This window comes from Chrysochloris asiatica, unplaced genomic scaffold (genome assembly GCF_000296735.1).
Source record: "Chrysochloris asiatica unplaced genomic scaffold, ChrAsi1.0 scaffold00042, whole genome shotgun sequence".
Lineage (NCBI taxonomy): Eukaryota > Metazoa > Chordata > Mammalia > Afrosoricida > Chrysochloridae > Chrysochloris > Chrysochloris asiatica.
The window spans coordinates 9,413,881-9,427,471 of NW_006408560.1; the positions used below are offsets into that span (position 1 = coordinate 9,413,881).

Here is a 13,591-nt window from a genome sequence, read left to right on the forward strand (position 1 = left end):
TGCTGGCGGCGCAGCTGTTCCTCCTCGCGTTCCTGACGCAGCTGCTCTTCCTCGCGGAACTGTCTGTCGCGCTGCTGGCGGCGCAGCTGCTCCTCCTCACGTTCCTGGCGAAGCTGCTCTTCCTCTCGGAATAGTCTGTCGCGTTGCTGGCGGCGCAGTTGTTCCTCACTGCGTTCCTGGCGGCGCAGCTGCTGCTCCTCCTCCTGGAATCGTCTATCACGCGACTGCTGGAAGTATTCTTCAGGGAATCTCTTGTCTCCTTCCTGACGGCGTCTCTTCTCTCCTATTTCTTCTCTTAGCAGTACCTCCTCCTCTTGGAACTGCCTTTCTCGTCTCTGGGCCTCCACTCGCTCCTCCCCCTCCAGTGGTTCTTCGGTTTGGAATTGCCTGTCGCGTTGCTGTCTACGTCTCCTCTCTTGCTCTCGATCCTGGAAAGAGCGCTCTTCTTCCAGTTCATCCTGCAGGGATCGTCGGTCCCTCTGGAATTCTCTGTCCCGGACCTGGGAATCTTCCACCTGCTGGGTCTCTTCTTCATTCACTGTGCGTTTGGAGTAAACTCTGTTACTTTGAACTTCATTTTCTGTTTCCACCTGCCATTTCAGATCGCGACGCTGATCTTCATCACGGAATTGTCGCTTCCTGTCCTGGCGCTGCAGCCCTTCCTCCTCTCTATACAGCCTTTCGCGCTCCTGGCGCCTCCTTTCCCTCTGCTGCTGTTCTTCCTCCTGCTGTAGCTGCTCTTCGTCCCGACATTGTCTCTCTCGCTCCTGGATCCTTCTTTTTTCTCGTTCCTCTCTCTGCAGCTGCTTCTCCTCTTGCTGCAGCTGCTCTTGGCGGTACTGGCCGTCGCGCTCTTGACGCCGGAGCTGCTCCTCCTCACGCTGCAGCAATTCTTCCTCGCGCAGCTGCTCCCGCCTGGCCGGCTTGGAATACAGAACTTGGCGGCGTCTCTGACTTTCTTCTTCGAGTTGCCATCTCATTTTTTGGCCTCGGCGCTGGTCCTCTTGGAGTCGCCTCCTCTCCTCTTGGAGGTCACCCTCCTCCTGGAACTGTCTTGCGCGCTCACGGCGCTGGAGTTCCTCTTCCTCCTGGAGGAATTGCCTTTCCTGCTCCCTCTCGCGCAGCTGGCGTCGCTCCTCCTCCACCTCTTGGAACCGTTGTTCCTGCTCTTGACGTTCCTGCATTCTCACCTGTCTCTCCCGCTGCTCTCTCACGGAAGGCCTGGTGGAAAGCTGCTGGCGGCGCCCCTCTCTCTCTTCCTCCAGCTGCCACTGTCTTTTGAAGTCGCGGCGCTGCTCCTCCTCCTCTTGCCGGCGAGCCTGCTCCTCCTGCCGCCGTAGCTGCACGCTCTCCTCCCGCAGCTGTCGGGGTCGGACCTGCAGCTGGGCATCGTCTTCCAGCTCCTCCCGCAACTGCTGCTCTCGCTCCAGGCGTCGACTCCTCTCCTCCTCCTGGCGGCGCCTCAGTTCCTCCTGCCTGCGGGGCCTGGAGTAAACTTTGCTTTGACGTGCCTCCACCTCGCTTTCTAGCTGCCACTGCCACCGCGGGGTGAGGCTCTGGCTCTGCTCTTGGGCCACTTCCAGCTCCTCTTCCTCCTGTACCAGTTCTTGCTCGCGCCTCTCCTGCTCGCGTGGCTCCTCTCGCCCGCGCCTCTGCCTTTGCAGCTGCTGCTCCTCCTCGCGGCGCTCCCTCTTGAGCTGTGATCGCTCCCGCCTTTGCCTACGTTCTTCTTCCTCCAGGCGCCCCCTTTGCAGCTGTGCCTCGTCTTCACCGCGCACCAGCCTCTCGCGCCTCTGCTGTTGCTCCTCCTCGAGTCGCTCCCTCCTCAGTTCCTGCCTTTCCCGCTTTTGCAGTTGCTCTTCTTCTTCCAGGCGCTCGAGCTGCTCGCGTCTTTTCAGCTGCTCTTCCTCCTGGCTCGCCCTCTTGAGCTGTTCTTGCCTGTCTCTCCTCTGCAGTAGTTGTTCCTCCTCACGGAGCTCCCTCCTCAGTTCCTGCGTTTCCCGCCTTTGCAGCTCTTCTACTTCCCGGCGCTCCTGCTGCTTTCTTCTTTGTTGCCTTTCATCTTCAAGTCGCTGTAGCTCCCGCTGCGCCTGCCTTTCTCGCCTTTGCTGTTGCTCTTCCTCTGGAAACTCCTGAGGCTCCCGACCCTTGCGTCTCTGCAGCTGCTCTTTCTCCTCGCCTCTCTCTTCCCGCTCTTGGAGTTCTCGCCTTTGCAGCCTCTGCTCCTCCTCTCGCAGCCGCCTGTCACGCTGTTCACGTCGCTCTTGCCTCTGCAACTCTTCCTCAGCGAGTGCCCTCTCCTGCTCCTGCCGCTTCTGCCTGAGTTCTTCTTCCAGTGGTCTGTCCCGGGACTCAAATCTCCTTTGGGTTTCTTGCCTGCGTTCTTTTAGTTGGTTCCCCTTTCCCTCACACTTTTCTCTCTGCTCCTCATCTAGCCCGGTGACCTGGCTGAGAGCGTAATGACAAGCTTGAGCCACCCTGAAAATTAACCGGAGGTATTCGTTGAAATGGACAAGCCCATCACCGTCGCGATCCAGAAGTTCCAGGACCATATCTACCGTCTCAGGGTCATGTGGTCTCTATGAAAAAGATGGGAAACACATATTACGATGTGATATTTACAGCCAAACTACATGAGATCAACAACTTTCAGTCACATAATAAATGCCCAGTGTATGTCTGTTTTCCCCCACGTAAAATGTGAACACATCATTGTAACGCTTGCATTCAATTGGAAATTCTTGCATCTTGTGAATTAGAAAAGAATACACCATTCTCTTTACTTGGTGAATAAAAATGGACTCATCCTTAATGGACAACTAGAACAATCATGAACATATGCAGCAGCAATTTCTATCTGGAATGGCCACTCTAGTTAGCTTTCTATCCTATGTTTGAAAACGGAATAAAACATTATTATATATAACACCACTTTCTAGGCATCAGTTAATTTCGGTGCTTGAAATTTGGAATTAAATTAAAAATCCTCCCTAATCTAGTTTGATTTGATTTCTTTGGTGATAATTACCATGAATAATTCACTTATTCACATTGCCATTAAGTATACTAAATATTTGCTAGCGATTTCTTTAGTACTCAGACTACAATATCAATTAAGTGACTTTAGACTCATAATGAATGGAGGATGTAGTGTAGACCTGGCACGGTGTAAAGTGAATCTAGAAAATCACTGCTCTTTGCTCTGGGCTTTCAAGAAATTGCGTAGCCCTAAATTAAATGGTATGGTGCTGTAGGATAAGCGCTGGACCACAAGGTTGGTTTGAACCGCAGAGTTGGTGGTTCAAACTCACCAGCTGCTCCCTGGAAACCCTATGTTGGGTAGCTATGAGTCAGAACCAACTCAACAGCACTTAACAACAAGAACAACAAGTCAATAGAGATTGCCTTTTCTTGTTGACTCTTACCTGGAGGACATCTCCAAATTCTCTTTCAAGGAGTTCCTTTAAGTCTTTCTTGCTTAGTGCTGGCCCCTCACAACCATTTGAGGCATATTGATTGAAAATGTCAGTGATGTCAAAGATGTTTCTCAGAAGTGGAGACATGTTTTCTTTCTTCAAGTTCAAGTTTACCTAGAACAAAAAAAATAGGGTCCAGAATCAAAACCCTCCTTCTACTCTTAAGAAGGCTTTTCACCATAGATCCTTGTTGAATAGTTTGATTTTACAACAGTAACTCTCTAAAACCTTCATTTGCAAAGCATTTCCCCTCTAAGTATTGTACTCAGGAAGGAGAAGAGAGACGCTGAGAAATTCCAAGCCCAGGAATTGTCTTCAAACTATACTGAAGATAGTCTTGTTTGACTATTCAGACAGCTTTTGATTATCTCTTCAATCCAGATTATGCATATATTTTCCTTCTCCATCTTCCAGCTAAGAAGTACTGGTGGTAATGGAAAGGTCAGAGGTTCACCCACCAGCCACTCTGTGGGAGAAAGATGTGGCAGTCGACTTCTGGAAAGATTTACAGTCTTGAAAACCTTGTGGGTTAGTTCTTCTCTGTCCTATAGGCTTGCTGTTCATCAGAATTGACTATGGCAATGAGTTTGGTTTTTTGGTTTTTGTCTTCATATTTTGTCACCATATTTCAGATTAGAGAGTGAAGAGAGGAATAAGAAAACTTAAATTTGCTATATTCTTGCTTACAAGCAGATTCCTCTAAAATTGAGCAAAGAGGATTAGTGCAAGCCAAAAGGTGAGGGAACATTTGAGAGTATTTTAAAGTGTACAGAAGTCATGCACAGCTAAATGTGGCTGCAAGATATATTGGAGCAACTAAAGTAATAAGAAAGGAATGTGAATTATTCCCCAACATTATATACCATAAGAGGTCTAGAGGTAGAACTCATATAGTATCAGTCCTATAATTAAATACTACTGCTTCTTAGTCAAGACACAGATACACTTTCAGAGAACAGAGAGTGCACCTTACATGCCTGACTCTCATATATTACTCTCAGATATTCAATTATCAAAAGTATCTGAGAGGTCCTTCCTGACTGACTATTGAGGTCAATAGGTCAAACTGAACCAGGAAAACTTTGAATACTACTGGTGTTGTGGTAAGCTTTTGTTAAATCCAAATAAATCATTTGAATCTTGACATTATAAAAAACAGGACTTAGCCATCAGTAGATTAATGTTAAAAGAACTGGATGGCATCATAGGCTGGGTGAGTTTACTGGCTCACCTGATTGGATTCTTTATTTACTTCTCAACTCCAGTACCTCAGATACCATAACTGTATGAAGATGGTCCATTTTGTGTAGAACCAATATAAAAAGAGACAGGGGATTGACAAATTCTTGAGAGAGCAATTATTTTGGAAGATGAACCTCATCAGACATGATCCAACTCCAATCCCTGACAAAGATATGATACAGAGTTCAGAGCCTTGGGAGAAGGCTCGCATCTTCACTCACGTAATGGCTTCAACCATAAGAAGATGGAATGGAGTTCCTGAGTGTTAGACACACCTTAAGATACGGATCCCTTCTGGCACAGAAAACTACCCCCCACCCCCAACATCTCCAATGTCTAGAAGTTAAAGAATCATACAGAATGAAACTTACCCACTTCACCAGAGGAGGAAGTTGAGTGCTCACTGACACCGCTGGCAAGTGTACTGGATAACCGAGAGCAGGGCCTTTTATAGGGGTTTTAATTGTGCCCTGGAGAGCAACTTGGGAAGGAGACACCCACTCTGTGGGTTGGCCTGATTCATTCCTAACCAAGCCCAGCTCCACCTCTGTCTCCATGAATGGCTTGTTTATCTCACTATTTGCTCACGTAGCTATTTGGCACGAGGTTCACAGACCTCCTGACAGGGTATTGGCCCCACCTAACATGAGAATATTTGGCAGAATCTTTAATTTTTCTTAATTTTGAATTATAAAATGAAATAAAACTAAGAAGTTTGATGTTCGGAATCTTCGTTGATTATGACTTCTTTACAAAGTACCAACCTCCAATCTATCTATTTTGTAAAAGATGTGACTTCAATGTTGGGCTAAGACAGAAGCTAATATAAGCTGATCAGAACTAATTATATTCTTTATCCACGAACAATTGTATATGGCCCCTGTCCAAAGCAATTCTAAGGCAATGAAAAAAGAATTGATTTAGTTAATTTCTTAAGTGAAAATGCAGGTGGGAAATTTTCACATTTGTATTCTTGGGTCTTATGATGGTTTTCTTATAGATTGAAGATTGTCTCCTTAGTAAACACTTTTTCATTAAGAAACTTGAAATCTGCAAAAACGTATTCTTAGAAATAACAAATATAAATGAAGTTGGTGCTTTTCTTTTTTTCATCGGTATATTGCTGCCCCTTGAGAAAAAGAGCTGGTGTCATGCATTATGGTAGATACGATCATCCTAAGTTACTAATCATAATTATGACATCAAAACACTTGAGTCTGCTTCTTCTTGTGGAAGCGCATTAAGGTAATCTGTCATTCTAGCCCATTACATCTGTCAGGGCTTTCTCAACCTTGGTCATCATTTACAAATCTCAGTGCTGTTTTATTGTAAGGAACTGGATTTTATTCCTGGTTGTCAGCGACTCCCACCCTTACGTTTCAGACTATATGAAACTTTGGTTCACAATAGGTTTATGAAGACTATTAAATGATTCAGTGGCTTCTCAGCATTTCTGCATTTCTGTCTATTCCTTTGTTCAGAGACAGCTGCTGCTTTTCTGAATTTTGGGGAGACCATCCATATAGGGTGCTTTAATGGAATTTGAAGATTTAGAACTTAGATCCTGATGACTATTTCTTCACCTGTAGATTTGTCCAGTTGAATTCAGTTCACTCTTATGCTTGTTGCTACCTCAGATAAAGAGGAAGGTGGAAACTGTAGGATATGGGATGGCAGTTTTAAGTCTGGATCCTGCTTCCATAAAGACTTCTAGTTTTACTAAAACCATCACTATTTCTTGGAATTAGTCAATTTGCTGGAGTGCTCCTTAGATCTGTTTAGAGAGCCATAAAATTCTCTTACTCTTTGGACTCTAGGATAGAATCCCATGAGCATATATGTACTGCAACCCCAAGTCATCATGGGATCCTCATTTCTCACTTCTGTGGAAATCCTGCAAGAACTTTTCTGGACAAGCTCTGTTTGAGTTCTGCTTTTGATTGTATCTACTTGTGTGTGATCTGCTGGGAATCTCAACCCAGGTAGTGAGATGCAATTGCATGACTTTCTATAGCCAATACACCCCAAAGGGGGCTAAACAGTTTCTTTGAGACTAATGGACAAATGCCATTAATAATTTTACAATCATGGTTGAGCAAGCAAAAAAAAAAAAAAGGTAAACCCAAAGGAAGATGCTTTTGAACAACCTTGGGTGGGGAGAGAAAAAAAAAAAGCCTGAAATTGCATCCTTGGTAACAGAAGAAGTCTTTCTTCTTCAGAATGAAGCTAGATCCTAAGTCTAGCGATGACTTTCTTACCCACTCTTGTATAAAATCAGTACAAGACAAAGGAAAAAAAAAAATTAAATCCTTACAGACTGAAGAAAATCAGCCTTCTCTTGCTTGCTGCACTTGATCCAACATCAGAAAGGTTGTAAGTAGATTCAAATATTGTTGATTTTCTTTTTTAAAATCAGCTTTGACATTCTCCCTAACAAAGTGGGCTTACAATTGTTCTTTTGTTTTACTGTGTCATTATTTAAGATAAGTAAATATGGTTTTAAAATGGAGTTCCTGTTATGAGATTTGAACATAATTTTCATTGTTTTCCATTTTTTAAAAGTTGGCAAACTGTAGAATGTAGAAAATTATCAAGTTCTGATAAATTGGTTCTGTAATTTTATTTAAGATCATTTGGGGATTCTTGAAATCTAGAGGTTTCTACTCAGTGTGGATCATCAAGAAAAAATAGTATTTGTATCAGCTGCAGATCTCCATATTTCTAAAGACATAAAGCCTGATTATCTTTCTTGTATAAGTCTGGAGAGTGAGGCACTGAGGGTTCAGAGAACATCATTGATTGACCTAGGAATAATAACCCCAGAGTCTCTGGTCCATTTGCAAGAATGCCTTTCTCTATCAAGGATTTAAGCAAAGCTACAGTATGGTCAAACTTTGTCTCTCATACTTTGGACATATTGTCAGGAGGGACCAATTGCTAGAAAAGGATATCATGTTTGGTAAGGTGGAAGGTCAGAGAAAAAGAGAAAGACCTCCAGCAAGATGGATTGGCAAAGTGGCAGCATCAGCGAACTCAAGCATGGCAAGAATTGTGAGGTTGACACAGGACCAAGCAGTGTTTTGTTCTGTTGTACACAGGGTCACTATTAGTCGGTACCAACTCAATGGTATCTAGCAACAACAAAAACAACAACAACAGTATTATACTGGTACTTTACTATGATACTTGGACTCTTTATTACAGAGAAAATGACATGTCACTTAAAGCTTTAATTTACACCAATCCTGAAGCCCCTGTAGTTGTTGTTAAGTGCTGCCAATTCATAAAGACCCTGTATATAGGGTTTCCAAGGAGCAGCTGGTGAGTTTGAACTGCAACCTTGTGGTTCGCATTCCAGTGCTGATCCTACAGCGCCATACCAGGAGTCAAATGAAGCCCCTATCCATGACCTGCCATCTTTAGAGATGGAATTCTGCTGGATTAACGAGCAAGCAAGTACAGATTTAAAATTTTAAAAAGATTATTGGATTTTACTGGTATTCATCTTATTCGAGGGCTTATTTCCCATTTTTTCCTCTCAGAATCTAGAAAAAGAAGATGTTGTTAAGTACTGTAGAGTCAGTCCTGACTCATAGCAACCTTATGTAGGAGTCCCAGAAAAAGAAGATAGAAGCTTTGGTATTCTGTGGCATTCCACCAGGATCAGGCTTTAACTCTGCCTTATTGGATAATTGCCAAAGTGGGAATTTAAATAAAGCCAAAAAAGTTCCAGTTGCATCTTTAGCCTAATGGACTTCTCCAGAACCCAATATGAACCATGATATTGATTAGGGAAATGTCCAAAATAGGATGGTTTTTGAAAACAAAGAGAGATTTTTTTGTAAGTTCTATTAATGCCTCTTCAATTAAGATTTTTTCTTTAAAACTATGTGTTCACCTTTTCAAGTTTTCCTATTATTTCCTCTTATTCACTGACAGATCTCCTAGGACCTCACATCTTCCATAACTTGAGGCCCCACACAAATTCCATTTCTTCCCCCAAACCTTTTCTTACCATTACATGAAATAGTCTTCTAATTAAAAAAACCTTTCCCCACATCGTGCAGTCAGCACCACACAACCTAGCACTAGTTAATGTGTAATTTTCATATTCTTTTCTAATTTAATGGATACTTGTTTTGTCATCTCGATTAGGTTTTCAGTTCCTTGAAGGCAATGCTGTATCTTTTATTTCTACTAGGTCCTTGCTGATACACTATAATTTTATTGCATTATGACAGTTTACATGGCCACGAGGTCAGAAGGAGATGAGTTGTTTGATCTGGGATGGAGTTCTCTGGGGTTGGGTGATAGCTTGGCATAAGGGTACACATAATGGGAGTCAGCCCTTCTGGGGCCTCTTTCCAGTCTCACCACTTACAGGAGAAGACTGAGGAGGCAGCACTCCACCCCTCTTTGTCTTCTCCTGTGTCCATCACTTCGCCCCTCTGTTAAATGAGGAGCTATAAGATATGAATCCCTTCCTCAGAGAGGAGCTGTGATAATTATAGCTTGTAAAGCATTTTGCAATTCTTAGATATAAGAGGACTAATTATTATTATCATTAATAATTCTTAATTTTTATCTTCTCTCAAGGTAGATTATGCTTGTTTTAATTACACTCCCACCCTGGTGGTAATTATACCTCTGAGAGTCAGCAGATGCTTTAACCATACGTCATGCCATGCAGGATGACTGGGCACAGGTACCCAAAGAGAGCATTTTCATCTTCTCCCCACTCCTGGCTGTCACCAGACTAGCAGATGGCTCTTGGCTTTCTTTGTCATTAAACTAGTCATAGATTATAAGTAATTTAGTTTCCCTGTTCTGTAACTGTATTTTAGCTAGCAACTCACCTTCACAGAACTTTGAGATTTGTCAAAAGGCACACTGACTAGGACAAATGAATTTAATTTTTATAATTTGATGAACACCAGGAAAGAAAGGAGTAAGCATTTTGGTGGGTTTTGACTGGACCATGGATATTTCAAGGTGTATATTATAAAAGAAGTCCTAATGTGGTGCTAGGATAAGCACTGGACTGCTAACCCCAGGGTTGGTAGTTCAAAGCCACCAGTTGCTCCTTGTAAACCCTGTACAGAATCACTACGAGTCAGAACTGACTCAATGGCACTTAATGACAACAACAACAATTTAAAAGAAGTTCACAGCTGCCCTATGAAAGAAAGCCATAGCTCCTCAAGGTAAATGAGCCAGGTGAAAGCCTCTGTAGTAGAATCGTAAGCCACTTTGTTGGAATGAGATAAGCGGATTTGTACTTAAAAATTAAAGCTCATTTTTTGGGGGAGAGAGGTTTTACTTTAAACAATATATATTATCTGATTTTCTTTAAATATATATATATTTTATTGTGATTTGGGTGAAGATTTACAGAGCAGATCAGTTTTCCATTCAGCAATTCATACATATTTTGTTTCATGTCACTGATTGCAATCCCCACAATGTAATATCATTTACCAGTTCCCTGTGTATACTGTTTTCATTCCTCCTTCTTTCCTAACCAAGAGAGGCTTTGTTTCTGACAATAAGGTATACTATAAAGAAAGTGGGAAGTTTAGGCTTATACTCAATAGATGCTTTGAGTTGGGGGGTAGGAAGGTAAAGGTCATTGTCTTCTAATGTGAAAGAGACCACCACCAGCACAGCCAGGCACATGGCATCTGACTTGGAATGTTTTCTCCAGACCCAGATCAACAACTACCTTGTGTCATGATATAGTTGAGTCCTAATCTTGAGTGGGAGTCTGGTGTGGTGCTGTGGGTTAATGCACCAGACTGCAAAGCTGTTTGAACTATAAGGTCAGCGGTTCAAGCTCACCAGTCACTCCTCAGAAATCCTATACAGGGTCACTATGGGTCGGAATTGACTCGACGGCACTTAACAACAACAACAACAACAACAACAATCTTGAGTAACTGTTTCAGTACCCTTAGACCCACCCAGTGCTCGAGATGGTGGTAGAAGGAGGTAGGGGAAAGCCGCATAATCTTTTAATAGCTTTCATTTGACCCTCCCCCTTTAGAGGGGTCTGTGCCTCTATGGAGTCCTCCTCCCTTCCCCAGCAACGTTTTTTTAGTTTTCTTCTCTTCCTCATTTACTGTTTTCTTTTTCTACTTCCTTATCTGTATCTCCATCTTCTCACTGTGCACAGGGTTGGTATGAATCAGGGGCATCTGGGCAACAACTAACAACAACAATAAAATCACACTCAAAACCACTCCAAATACAGAGAGAGAAATAGGAGTAGAGTTGGGGAGGCTTGGGGGAAACAATCAAAGTCCTTGTCCCTCTGCCTCATGTGAAGATCTGACTGAAGCAGAAGGTAGGTTGCACACCCCTGGATTTTTCTCACAATGCATGCTTTTTTGGACCACAAGCATTTCTTGAACCTTTCTAATAGGCATGGTGCTAGAACTTGGACCTCTTGCCAGAAAGCACAACTCTATCTTCTGATGATTTGAAGTGAGAAATGTTGTAATATGGAAAGTTTAATTCCCAAAATAAGACTGTCTGTTGTTGGTAAGTGCCATCTGATCGGTTCTCACTCATAGAAACCTGTATAGCGTTTTCAAGGAACGATTGGCAGATTTGAACCATTGACCTCCTTGTGGTTAGCAGTCCAGTGTTTATGCAACAGTGCCACACCAGGACTCACAGACTACCTATTAGTTTTTGCTTGATAATAATAATAACATTTTAAAGACTAGCTATTAGTTCTTGCTTAAAAAAATTTTAAGAATACACAAAAACCTACTAAGTGTGGTTAAATGTAGGGAGGGGCTGGGGAAATGCCTTGTCACCATATACTTTTTGATACTTGCACCACATAAATGCATAAACTACTCAAAAATCAAATAATTGAATTTAAAAAAATGAAATTTGGATCCAAGGAGGGGGGACAAAAGATGAAACCCAGAGAAAACAGCTAACAAAATATCATCAAGAAATAAGATTTTTATTCTAAGCTATGGAAAAGCAGAAAACAGTAGAACTCCAGGAATCAGAGCTTCTATAAGACAAGAATGTGTTTCATGTACTCACTTTACATTGTACCTGGCAGGGCATTCAGAGCTTAATACAATATTTTTAAAAAGTATAATGACATTAAACAACCTTTCACAGTTTTTTTTTAAAACCTTAAACCTTACTAAAGTAGTTGCACAAAAAAACAATAGTTTTCACCTTTTAGGTGGTCTACCAGAAGTGTAATTGGAATTTTGCAGATACTTTTCTTTGAGTTTTTTTCTATATCTGTAGATGAAGAGTGTTGTGAATGTGGCTTCACTGGGTATCTGACAAAGTCTAGGCTAGTTCTTGGCTTTCAGCTGGCTTGCTGTCAGCTCTGGCGAAAGAGTGCACCATTAAAGACTCATCTAAAACCACATCTTTTGAAAGCATTTCTTAAATGACAAGAAGAAGTGCTTTTGACAGCACAAATTGGGTCTTTGAAGTGAACCACATCCTCTAGAGATGTTACAAATAGGGAATGATTACAACTTCTTATAAGGCAAACATCAGTTTTCTGATATTAATGGATGCAATTCTCCTTTTCAGGGCCAACACATTTCAAAATTCATTATTAGAGTCCTTTTGATTATGCTTTTCAAGATGCAAAACTCTTTGGTTCCATATGAAATAATCAAATATATAGAAACCAAATATTATTAATGGTTACCAGGAGGGGGGAAAGGGGAGGGGCATTGAGTTTATGTTAATGGTGGTAGAATATTTTGGAAAAGGATCTCGATTATCGTGACACAACATGAAAATTGTAATCAATCTTGTTGAATTGAAAATGTGGAAGCTGTGTTGGCGAATGCTATGGTATCTATATTTCCACATGATAAAAACAAAACAAAACAAAAATCTTTTTGAAAGTACCTGACTACAAGTCATAGAATACTGATGTATATTTATACCCTCATCTGTCCCATGCGTATTCACAGTATCTTGTTAGTCAGGTAATCAAAAAACTTTCATTGTGGTTGTTGTTAAGTGCCACCGAGTTGGTTTTGACTCATAGCAACGCTGTCTGAATAGGGTTTCCAAGGAGTGGCTAGTGGCTTTGAACTGCCAACCTTGTGGTTAGCAGTCCTGTGCTGATCCTACAGTGCTAGCCTGTTATATGGATGGTACCACACTAGGTGAAAGTGGGTAGAACATTGGAAATGACAGGATCCGGGCACTCAGAGGGTATGATTAAGTTGTAAATTCTGGCTATGGTCCAAAAGTGATCTATAAATTAAAGAAGGAATAGGTCACTGGCTGAGGGAGTTTCGGAGGACTTCAGGAAAGAGGTGGGGCTTGATTTGGATAGGATGAGTAGATTTAACCCAGGTCAAGTGGAATACAGAGGCTCACATACAGACAGTGTGAGGAAAGGTGGGAATAAGAATGGACACAGTATATTTTGACGAAAAGAGAGCTGACCAGGCCAACAATAGTGGAGAGTTTGTCACTATTTGGTAAATGGCTGTGTCCCCTTGGTCCTTTTAATGGTCACTTTTATAGGAGAAAAAGCTTTATTTCATCCATTCGTTTGGGGAGGCATTGAGTATAATAGAATGCAAGTTCCATGAAGGTATGTTCTATTCCCAGGAAATATTTGTTGAATGAAAAAAATGAGGGTAAATAAAAAACATTCTTACAAAATCATAGAAACCTTTATTAAACAAAAATAGAAAAGATTGAAGTTGTCAAGGACTTCATTCTTCTTGGATCAACTATCAACACTCATGGAAGCAGCAGTCAAGAAATCAAACGGCGTATTGCATTAGACAAATCTGCTGCACAAGACCTTTTTAAAGTGTTGAAGAACAAAGATGTCAGCTTGAGGACGAAGGTGCTTCTGA

The 13,591-nt window shown here is 42.1% G+C and overlaps 1 protein-coding gene across 1 annotated transcript in view; it reads right to left on the reverse strand.

The window, feature by feature from the left end:
• Positions 1-13,591, reverse strand: part of TCHH (trichohyalin) — a 92,421-nt gene that overhangs the window by 16,265 nt on the left and 62,565 nt on the right. Inside the window, exons 4-6 of the mRNA XM_006861710.1 lie at positions 3,426-3,590; positions 1,414-2,579; positions 4-1,347 (exon numbers count right to left, since the gene is read on the reverse strand). Of these exons, the coding sequence (XP_006861772.1) occupies positions 4-1,347; positions 1,414-2,579; positions 3,426-3,590 (2,675 nt within the window). The remainder of the gene's footprint in view (positions 1-3; positions 1,348-1,413; positions 2,580-3,425; positions 3,591-13,591) is intronic.